Raw genomic sequence first — 12,150 nt, forward strand, 5'->3', positions numbered from 1 at the left:
CTGCACTTCCCGTGCAAGGTCTAGAACCGGCTGATTAATAATTAAATCAAATAACGCACCTGCTTCGACGGCGACCGTGGTCAAAGGCATCGATCCCTCCCCATTCTCGATTCTAGACCATGCCTGACGTTAGCACGACCTAACGCTCCTACTCCGAGACATCGAGAGTTTCGTGACGAGCTCTCGTTTGTCCTCGCGGCGAACGAAAACGATTAATCTTCCCTAAGTATTAAGGGTGCGCCAGATTTTAGGAATCTTTTAAAGCGCCGCAAGAGTGCGCGTACTGAATCCATGCTATAATTACGATCGTTCTCGAGATGCCTATCTCTGAAATGAGGTTTCAAAGGGAGGCCCGATCGTGGTATGGTTGAATGCGATTACTTTTCAAATAACCTCGATCCGCTTTCGTTTTGGCTTTTATCTTCTTTTCGCACGGCGCACTGAATGTTATCGAGTGTCAAATCGTTACAAAATAGACAAAATCGTAACACTCCGCAATAGCTAATTCCATGTTACTTCATAGCTTTAACTTCCGAGGATTTCCTCTCTTATTCTCGCTTACTTTTCTTTTGAGAGACATTCTTCAGAGTCAGAAAGACATCTATGTTAAAATGTGACAGAAGCAGTGATTAAGAAATAATTATTCGTTCGAGTACTTTCTTTCGTCAAATAATTCTACCGTGTATACATTTATTTGGACTTTCAGCCATTTTTCAACAATTTAACGGCCTAATAATCACTGTTAAATCCTTGCTGCAGAACATCTCGCTCTTAAATCTCATAACATTAATCCTAAAGGTTTTCTATTCTCTTCCTCTAGCTCTCGTTTTATGTATCTTTATGGATAGCCTTTAGAGCTACAGAAAAGGGAGAAGGAAATAATTTATGTTTCGACTCATAAAAAGTAGTAACGATTTTTCCCGCGGAATTCATTCTTACGAAAAACAATCCTTGACCTACGGTATTTACGGGTTTGTAATAAAAGAGCATCCACGCAAAACTTCGCGCCGTGTTGAACTCCAGTTAACGTATCAATCGTGACGGCAATAGACATAATCAAATAAACGATCACCATTTACTCATAGTTGTTAATGACATTAATTCTACATTACTCGTATTAAACTTCCTACGCTCATTATACCCTGTTTACTTTTGTATAATGTTTTCTTCACAACTTAATAAATTATTTATTCTGTACAATTTCAAAAGAATATCTAAATTTCGCAATAATATCAAATAATAGGACTCGAAAAGTTATTTTAAAAGTAACTAATTATTTTAAAAGCTATTAGTTACTAATTCTAGCAGATGACTCATGTTAAAACAATATCAAATTAAACAAAAATTTACTTTTTAAATGTCTTTTGTTAAAATATTATTTTGTATCTTAAATTTGCAAGGTTACTATAAATTTTAAAAGAAAAATTTTAAAATGGTTAGAATGTAAATTAAAAAATTTTGGTCGTTATTAAATGTACGGTGAAACTGATCTTTTTTGATACAGATAAAAAAGAAAAGTTATCAACCCTAAAAAGAGTAACTGTAACAGAGTAACGGTGTTCTTTCTACCCCTGCACATATACATATACGAGTATGTAAGAAGGAAAACTGTCAGGCTCGAATGCGTGGTAGCTGCAAAAAGAATACAGGATAGTATTTTGCTCAACGTCAATTACCCTCAATATTTCAGCATAGGTTTCCATTCGTTACAAATACAAGAACTGCAATTATTTGCACGCTAAAAATAAGCTTACAACATTAACGTTACAATTAACAGCGCTCTGACAAAATTATAGATATGTGAGGGTGAAAACACTTGCGATAAAACGCGTTAACAAAAGTATATTTTCTATTTGCCTTCTCAAATAATACGTAAATGTTAATTCGTAATTCGTTCTGAGATTTTCACTTTCAGCATTTATACCTCTTTCAGTGCGAAGGCTTTAATTGTAAGCCCAACACGGCTTTTTCACGTTGCCAGTTTAATCGATCCGCTCCAGTCAAGTGCCGATTAAGCACTTCATTCCGGAGAGCGTATACGCGCATTTTTATTTCATCCAAAAAAAAAAGCAGCACGTCCGCTCGCGAGCACCGTGTTTAATGCGCTGTATGCGTGTATAATCGTGCAGAAAAGAAGAAGGAATGCTGCAATATTATAGTTACAGCATGCCAAGCGCGCGCGATAAAACGTTAGCGCAAGGGGAAGCGTTGATAGGTCGGGATAAAAAGAGTGAGTAATTAACACAACGGCGAGAGCGCGGGCGTGCGTCGAAAAAAATGCGGTTGCGGTTTTAACGAGGTCGAGTTGCATAAATGCACTCATTAGCGGGTCGCTTCTCGACATACTCGCGTCCTCGCGCGCCGCAACGAGAGCATAGAGCGTTTCCCAACGCGAAGCTTTCTCCCTCTCCCTTTCTTCTTTTTCCCCCCCGCGAGGCATTTCCACTGTAATTGCGGTAGTCCACTATCCCGAGTCTTCCGTGATATATTTACTACTGTTCCGTTTTCCGCGGAAATTTTGCGGAAGAAGGAAACGAGACCGGGAGGGGAGGGTGAAAGGGACGCGGGACATGGACTTTCACGCGCGATCGCATTTGTCGTCGGCGAGGATCCGGCAGAAGCGAATCACGCGGCACTTTGATCGCGTACTTTGGTGTATGTATTTTCATTTTTTTTATTTTTTTTTTTTATTTTTCAATCGTTCAGTTAAGAGATGCATCGCCGCAGCACAAATATCGGAATTACGCCCGAGCCAATATTGTGTTATTGTTATTGTTGAAAACGTTATCGGAAACACGGCGAGAGGCGTTCGTATGTACAGGTGGAATTGCAGAACGTGAATCGAAACTTGCACAAACACGCACAAATGACAACAATCTGTCGGCGTTTCGAGTGCAGCTGTCTGTCGACGAGCGAATGTTGCAGCAGGTCGATTGCACACTGCAAGGAGATTACCGAAAGCTCGCGGTTGTAAACTACGTTGAATCGTGACGTCGTCGTGAGTTACAAGTCGCTTCACTCAACCTGTACGTTCGAATAAACATGGGGAGGGAATTCACCCTCGGATCTCATTTTGACGCCACAATTCGATCTCACCGGGATCTCTTCGGTGAAACACAATCTGCGGGTCCAATGCGCTTTTAGCGAAATGCGCGTGCTCTACGCCTCTACGCATGAACAATGGTATCTAGGTTTCTAAAAATGAGCAAGTAATTATAATAAATGATAGACTATATCTAGCTAAATAGCTAGTGACTAATCTCTCAACTAGATCTGGATTATTATTTTGGTATATACCTGGCTCAGGCTTCTAAAGCTACTTGTGCTGGCGCTGCGAGCCTGCAAACACAAGTACAGTATAGGTCACCAATTACCACGCCACTGTAGTTGGAAAAGTATAGATAAAGATATGGTATAACATTGACGGCATTATGGAATACGGTGTGTTGGTTGACGGTGTGCGCAGGTGTGATTTATATAGAATGGGTAGGAAGTAGTAAGTGCATTTCGTAAATGTCAGAATGGAGCTCACGCGTGGTATGTGAATAACTGCAACGTGTGCTGCAAGGAAAGTCTTTATATACGTATTACGTGACAAAAATCTATTTAAAAGCTAGAAAAATAACAGAGTTCAATTTTTGATATCTGCAACTGGCGTCGGCATCGACGACACTTTTGAATGACATCGGAATTGTCAAATACCATAGAACGGTTAAAGCCGAAAAAAAGTACTATATATTATTCCTCTGTTACATTACTACTTAAATTGCATACAGTTAATAAAATGACATTAATATTTAACATGTTGCTCTGATTCTATTTTAGATAAGTTTTCAAAATTACTTTTGTTCTCGTGATTTCATAAAACTAGTTGCAGACAATTAAATTTTAGAGTTATCACATTATAGTTGGCCATTTTATTTTCTCTGAATGTGCAAAATACATGTAATTCTACATATATTACACTAAAGGGAAACTATAAATTATTAGTAATATTAAAAAGTCTGTAAATCTTGACATTTAAATCTTAGAATTATATTAATTGTCATTAAAAAGAAAAAATATTTTAAGTTACATATACATGTCCTCACCTTATACTAAAATTATTGAACCAGCTAAAAAGAAGCGTTAATAATGTTTACCCATCTTTGGTAAGATTAAAAATACAAAACGCATTAGCAATGCTATTGAAAGTTCACAGCATAGCGTGAGTTATTAGCGTGCGATTATCGCAAAATCTCTCAGTACTCACTTGTATATGCAATCAGCATTTATCAAGTTCAATTTGTACTCAATTTAATAGTTAAAATATATTAACAGGAATTAGGAACAGCAGGAAACAGGAATTGATATTTAAGCTGAGCAAATTATCAACACACAATGTATCAATCACGTGTATCAATTAAACTATTTCCTTTCCAACAAGTGGATTGTTATTTAGCTCTCGTAATTTTGCAAACATCTACATTTATTATTAATTGCTAAATACACATTTTATTCATTTTTAAATTGCATAAAAATTTACGAATAGTAAATGAATGTCGCATGTGAAACTTTACTACATTTAGAAACTCATTTTTTTAATCATCATTGCTCTGAAGCGTATAACAGCGCAATAATAATAATTTCCCTGCAGTTTTCAAGAAATGGAGGAGCATTTAGATTCGCATCATTTCCATTTAGTTAATGTATACGCTGTCTGTATAAAAGTAGATATTAATATAATTACATTCGCGAGAAATATTATAGAGCATTACGAAAACATTACACGACCTACTACCATTTGATATATTACTATTAGATGACGCTTTTTTCTCAAGTTATGCTTGACTTAATCGATGATCGTCTGCGTTTCCACCTATTTCAAGAAAAAAGAGACTATCAAATCGGAAAGCTGTCATGTCAGCGAGTCGTGACGGGTTTACCAAGCGAAGTGCGACGCATTGATCGAACCCTGCTTTTGTGTTTCGACGGAACTGTTTCCTTTCTGACACACCCGGCCTGACCGTTTACATCGCGTGTTAAATCAAGACAGACTACTCGTTAAAGTGGGACCTAGTTTATGTTCTTTCCATAATGGTGTCATTTCGCCACAAACTCGTGCGAGGGATAATTCGACTGAATGTCGCAAGTTTTACCGTATTCATTTAATGATTCCTCTTCATAGAAAAGCTTTTAGGGGGTTTGCTGTTTTTTTCTTTATTGAAAATTATAAAATATATATACAAATAATTAAAATTTACATACAAGATTCTAATAATTTTTCAATTGTAAGTAATCGAGTTTGAAATCGACTGATATGTGATATTGGTACAGTCCACTTAATTAGTGCACTTTAATTTTATTTATTAATCCGTTATTTATTAGGTACCGATTTCTGTAGTCTTGACAACAATTTTTTATTTTTAGTTGACTTTGTCTTTTCTTAGGTATAGCCACTATAATGATTATACGATAAAAAATGACAAATCGTGTATATTAATATTTGATTAAACACTGACAATTGATTAAAAACAATAACTATTATATATAATTTGTGTGAATATTTTAAAAATAATAAGATAAATAATTTCTGAAAAATTAATATAAAAATTGATAAACACAAATAAGAATATAAAATTAATATCATAAATATTAAATTAATGTATGATTCTTCTTTTTTATTTATCTTATGATACATATACAAAAAAATAATTTGAATATTTTGTTGTGTTTATTTATATAATATTATGCAATATTTATAATATTTATCTCTGGACGAATATAAGAAAAGCAAGTATAGGTCTCATTTTATTAAAAAAGTATTTGGAACAAAAAAAGCAGAGAAAATAAAATAATAATTTATCTCTCTCATTTGATAGATATTAATCACTTTTTATTTTCACTTATAAATTGTATATATAATATATAACATTTTTTATTCCAATTTTTCGTCCATTCTCATTTTGTGCGCGTGAGGTAGAATGTTTTATAAAGTTTAATAAAGTTATTATAAAAGGATTTAAATAAAAACTTTTTCATTCTTTTTTATTTGTTATAATTTTATTTTAATTCTTTCTCTTTTGCCTTATTTTTTACTATTATCTAAACAATAAATTGAAATATCTAGCCGTTTAATGCTTTTTGTAATAACATTTGCTTAAATAATATTAATAATATACATATCACATTTCATACTATTCTCAAGTACGTAAGGAAAATTATTTATTTGTGTATATTTGACAGAAAGTAATAAAAGATAACAATGTCTTCTTCAAATGGAGAAATTTGTCAAATAGAGAAACAAAATCATTCTGTAATTATTTACATATCACTTTTTTGAGCGAGTTTATTCTATATACGTAAAAATAAGGAATTGACACCAATTGTATTTTCGAGATAAAATATAATAGCAATAAGTTGTCTTGCTTCAGTTATTTTAAGACACACGCACACGCACGCACACACACACACACACACACACACACACACACACACACACACACACACACACAAAATAGATCTGTGATATGTTTTATTTATTTATGTTTGTAATAATGCTTAATTTGATGTATATATATCTTACTTGATAAAATTTTCACAGATTTATTGATAATAATATATTAAAATAATATATTATATAAACATAGTATTGTGTAGTACAATGCACAGCATAAATAATTGTGTTTTATCATTGTAATAAAAAAAAATTAAGAGAATTTTATTGTATAATTCTGGTTCAAGGATCAAATTTAATTTAAGATATTCTAAAATTTTGATGTTATTACGACTTAAGCTCTAAGAAGATTACGTGAGGTTTAATTAACTTCGTCTTAATAATCGTGCTACGTGTTTTGTGCTAAGTAACTTTTAATAAACTCTTAGCACAAAATCGGTTTAATAAATAAAATATTAAATTACTTACGAATTATAGAAAATAAAAATATATCTTTGATTCTCCTGCAGTAATATAATTTTACTTTTTTATTTTATTACAATATTTATTATGTGTAAATATTTTTTATTAAAAAATTTGCATATAGTTTTAATAAAATAAATATAAGAAAATTGTATCATCGCAAGAGAATCAATAACACATTTTGATTTCTTATGTGATTTGTAAATATTCTTTTTAAACAAATAAATTTATATGAAAAGCAATCATAATGTTCATATTAGATATGTGTTGCGGTGCTAATTTATTCATTAAAATTAATTCAGAGTTTAAGAAAAGGATATTCGTCCGTTTGTATCTCCATTTATCATTTTATTCTTGTTGTTCGCCGAATGTGAAATAAGGATAAAATGATAGGTATAAGGATACTGAGATAATATTTCCGAATGTAACTTGTTTTGTAGCACGTGTTTCGTAGTGAGAATGATTTACCAGATATACGGTACGCGGCAGTCGATGTTTGTTCTTTTTTGTAGTGTAGTACAATGTCAATGTTTACACAAGTTCACAGTGCATCATTTGTACGGCGATGCACGAGCCGGCAGCACCAACGTAAGTTACTTCGTAGATGTATCGTATTATTTCGCAAACTATGATTATGCGACAAATGCTAACAAGGAACACGACTGTATATTCTTTTTTTATTTTAATAAATTTAAGTGCTTTTTTGCAGGTTAAAGAAATAAAACATTTGTTTAAGAAATTGCTTTTTAAAGTAAATATTGTCGAAATTAAATTTAAAATTTTTTAAATAAAAATCAAGTGGCTTTAAGAAAAAAATTTATAATAATAAAATCTTTCTTTAATTTTAATAAAATAGAAAAAGAAATAGAAAATGTTTTTTTTTAATTTTTATTTTATCACAAATTTTGTATCATTGTTATAAAATACTCTTAAAATTATTTAATTTTTATTTAAAAAATTTATCTTTTTCAATTTCAACAATATACGCTTTGAAAGAAAATAACCAATCTTTTGCAAAGGGGTATTTTATCTCCTTAACAAAAAAAATAATTATCACTTATTTTTGTCTACGTTTTCAAAGCTTATTAAAATTAAAAGGAGACATTTGGCTGTCTCTTGTATAAGAAAATGTATTCTACTTTCTAGGAACAATTAACAATTAGGGCCTCACGCGACTGATTAATTCTCGCGATTAAGGAATCGTGAGCGTGTTGAGACGACTATTTTTGGAAGTAGATACATAGACAGATATCTCGCGCAGTTTAAAGCAAAGATTAAATCTATGATAAGATGATAAGATAATTACAAATTATATTTTTTGGCGAATTTATGATAATTAATTGACTTTTAATGATGTGTAAGTGTTAATATGTGCGTTGAATTATTCAATTGATTTGAATGTAATTTGGCCAGTTTTCGAGATAATACGTAAATTGCAGAATCAAGTAATCCATGTAATGAAGAGCCGCGATATATCGACCACTAGTAAACAATACATGCATTTTACGCCATTTGTGCGTTTGAAACGTATTGCACGTGCACTGAATTCTTGTGTATTTTCAAACAGCTTATCGTAACTTAATAAATTATTACTTTGACTTTATTAATTGAATAACAATTAATGAAGTCATAGTATCAAAATAAAATTGTTATTTTCAAATTTTTTCATCATTAATAAAATGTTACGGTAGGAACAAATTAATTTGAATTTGCGCCACAATGGATTTAACTGACAATTAAATAGTCGTAAAATTAGTCTTTTTTTTTTTAAATGTGTTTTCATTATTTAGCATAAATTTGACACTTATATATCAACAATTTTTTAAAATTTATTCTTTTCATTCATTTGATTTATCAATTGTGCTAATTCACAAATATTAATTTTGTATAATCATACTTGTTTACGTTATCCTTTCGTCGCTATAAAATGTTTTACTCTTCTGCTACTTGTGATTAATGTTGAGAACGTCGGGTAAAATACCACGCAACTGTACTTTCCTAGTGATTAATGCACGATCGTAATTAACTAGATGTACAAAGATGTTGTGTAAAACCATGAAAAGGAAAAGAAAAGAATAAGAAAACATCAAGTGACAGAGTAGCGTACATTGAGTAATTTTTTTATTACTTTGTTATTTGAAGAGTCATAATTATTTTATACGCGTTTATTATTTCTAAAAGTTTTAATTATTTTTAAAATTATACTACAAGAATTTTTATATATTTTTACTTTATAGTTGAACGTAGTCTCTTCTCTGCATTGTAATTCCACTATTGCGTATCGATGAATGATATAAATCCTCTTTTAATTGGAGAAGTAATGGATCTGTGAAAATTTTATCAAATATGTAAAAATTGTATAGATCAAGTTAAGATTATAAAAGTATTACACATTAAACATAAAATTTTACGGATATTAAAGTGGATGGCTATTAGGAAGCTATTAGGACAGATTTTATTATTATCAATATTATAAAATACAATTAGATTTATTATCCACAGAAAAATATACACATAATAAAAGATATTTCGCAGTCTATTTCTACCAATGTAGATTAATTTTAATTCCGGCTTGATTTATTTCTCACCATTTTTAAAAGTAAATAATAGTGTAAGTAATATTATTTTTTATCTTTCCGCTAAACTCTCTCTATACAAAAATAAGATTTTCAGAAAATTTGTAATACATCATGACAATATCATATATAATAATATTTAAAGGATTTTAATCAAATAATGATATTATCGGCCAACGAATTACACAATTAAAAAATGTGTAAGAAATATTGAGTGACTATTTAACACAAAAATTATAAGATGTGATTTTAATATAAATATAAAATGTTTTCTACTATGTAATTGCATTTTTTAGTTTATTACTTAATAAAAATAAAATTAAAAATGAGAAATAAAATAAAATTATAATGAGTAAATTACATAATAATGTTAGTATATGTAAAGTTTTTATTTAAATTCATGGTATTCACATCATAATAATGAACAGATTGGAACAAGAAATTTATGCACTGTATCCATATAAAATAAAAATAAAATTTAATCTACTTGATAAGAGAAGAATCATTAATATTTATGTACCTTATTTTTCTTTCTTTCTTTTCCTATAAATTATCTTTTTAGTGAAGCTTTGGCTATTCTATATTGATCCAAGGTTAAATAATACACAAATTGATGTATATAGAAAATGTAATAATACTAAAGTTATTTTACCACAAAAAACAAAAAGCCTTTGCAGCTACAAAATACATATTTTATCTAATTTATTAAATAAAAATTGTATTATTAATTATTACATTATTACAGTATGCCAATTACTTTGTGTTTATTTTTCATAGCCAATATATATTTATTGTCTGCCTTTATTCACTTAGATTTGCACGTGTAAAACATTTAATTCTTTTATCATTGAATAATATAATTCAACGATATCAATTAATCGGGTTATTGCGTACATACTATATCTGTGTGTATAAAACTGTATTGTCAAAAGACAAAATCTGCTGAAAACAGTAAAGTGTATAGTATTATATAATATCATTAAAATTTTGAAAATTAATGACAAATAAAAAATTAATACTTGTATAATGCGATTATAAGTTTGAAGACGCTAATTCTGTATAATAATTTTGTGCTTTTGATCGTTTGCGACAAAACTTATTGCAATTTAGATATTTTTTATTAAAATATAATATGTTACAGTTAGTAAATCTCCAAACTGTTATTAAAGTATCGTACATGATTGAGAGACGTCGCGTAATAATATAATAAAACAATACATTTAAGGGAACTAGAAGATTGTTAAAATATAACTATCTTTAACATTTTTTTTGTAACAAACTGGATAAATACATGAAAATAAAGTTATGAAGAATTGATTTATATAACAAGTAAAGTGTAGAAAATATATTTTCTATTAATAAATATATAATATATAAAAATTTTAGTTTTTATTAATAATTGCTATTCTAAATATTTTTAATTAAAAATTGTCATGATTGTTCTACAATGGTATTTCGAGATCTAAATTATCATTACAAAATAATCTCGGAAAAGAAACGGAGAATACTTTAGCCATGTATTTATATAAGTATTTGTTAAAACTTTATTTTTTTACATTTACTTAATGTCTCAAAAATTATCAAAGATTTTCAAGCGATGAAAAATTTACAGGACAAGCAATTTTTTTTAGCACATTTACAGAATAATATTTGATTATAAAGATAATAAAGAAATTAATTAAGACATAAAATGTCAAATTTTCAAAAATTTCGATGATAATGTGGAAATGGTGCATGAAGTAATAGAAACGTGAGTGAGCGTATATTGGAAAAATGTCTGGAATGTTGACAGAATTACAAGTTATGCAATTTTGATTGAACTTCAGAGCGATGTGCATGCGTATGTATGTGTGAAACCTTGGTCGATACCGTTGCATTATCGTTGTCTTGGAAAGCTCTTTTCTTCTTCTTCGCTTCTGTGACGCGCACGTGTTATTAATCATGCGTACATGTGTGAGCTATAAATTATATTATATTTATGGTTTTTCCTTAAACTTTAGCTTGCAATAAATTCATGCGGACAGCGTCATTGACTATTTGTCTTATATAAAGATTGGAGCATTGTAATTTTATTTTATCTCGGTCTAAAGAATTTGGCAATCTGTACACAGAAAGAACGATTTTGCTAAAATATTAAAAAATTTAGTTTTATATATATATATATATATACAAATTTAAAAATAATTTTATTAAACCATTAAAATAATTATAAAGAATAACAGGATGTAAAATTTTGACACAAATTTTCACAATCAAATTGAGCGTTCTATACAATTATTTTTTACTTTAGAAAAATCGCTTTTTTCCATGTAGAAAGATTTCCATAGCTGTGTTTCATTCATCATTTATTGATTATTGCTTCGGGCTCTTAGAATCCTTGCAATACTCAAATTCTATCCTAATTATTTGCTGCACACTTTCTCAATATATATATATAAACTTTTATTATGAATAAGGAAATTCCTAATATACTCTCAACATTCTTATACTGACAAAGAAAATGCGTGGTATATCATCAGTTATCTCTTTAAAATTATTTTATATATTATATGTATACTTAATCCATCAAAAGTTAAACTGTAAAAGGGAAGTGGAAAATTAAAAAATAACATCTCTTTCTGTATTAGATATTATATCTACTTATAACAAAATTATTAAAGACATTAAGCATCATAC

General features: G+C 29.6%; 2 protein-coding genes across 6 annotated transcripts in view; one reads left to right on the forward strand and one right to left on the reverse strand.

Moving 5' to 3' along the window:
• Positions 1-12,150, forward strand: part of LOC105833208 — a 74,744-nt gene that overhangs the window by 28,538 nt on the left and 34,056 nt on the right. The gene's annotated exons all lie outside the window — the stretch shown is intronic.
• LOC105832394 (neo-calmodulin) overlaps positions 1-12,150 on the reverse strand; it is a 60,250-nt gene that overhangs the window by 24,626 nt on the left and 23,474 nt on the right. For 3 of the 5 annotated variants that reach the window (XM_036286470.1, XM_028193757.2, XM_012673296.3), the window contains one exon: positions 3,298-3,339. The exons of the other annotated variants lie outside the window; for them this stretch is intronic. In XM_036286470.1, the coding sequence (XP_036142363.1) occupies positions 3,298-3,339 (42 nt within the window). The remainder of the gene's footprint in view (positions 1-3,297; positions 3,340-12,150) is intronic. 5 annotated transcript variants of the gene reach the window in all.

The sequence above is a fragment of the Monomorium pharaonis genome, chromosome 4, assembly GCF_013373865.1.
Source record: "Monomorium pharaonis isolate MP-MQ-018 chromosome 4, ASM1337386v2, whole genome shotgun sequence".
Taxonomy (NCBI): domain Eukaryota; kingdom Metazoa; phylum Arthropoda; class Insecta; order Hymenoptera; family Formicidae; genus Monomorium; species Monomorium pharaonis.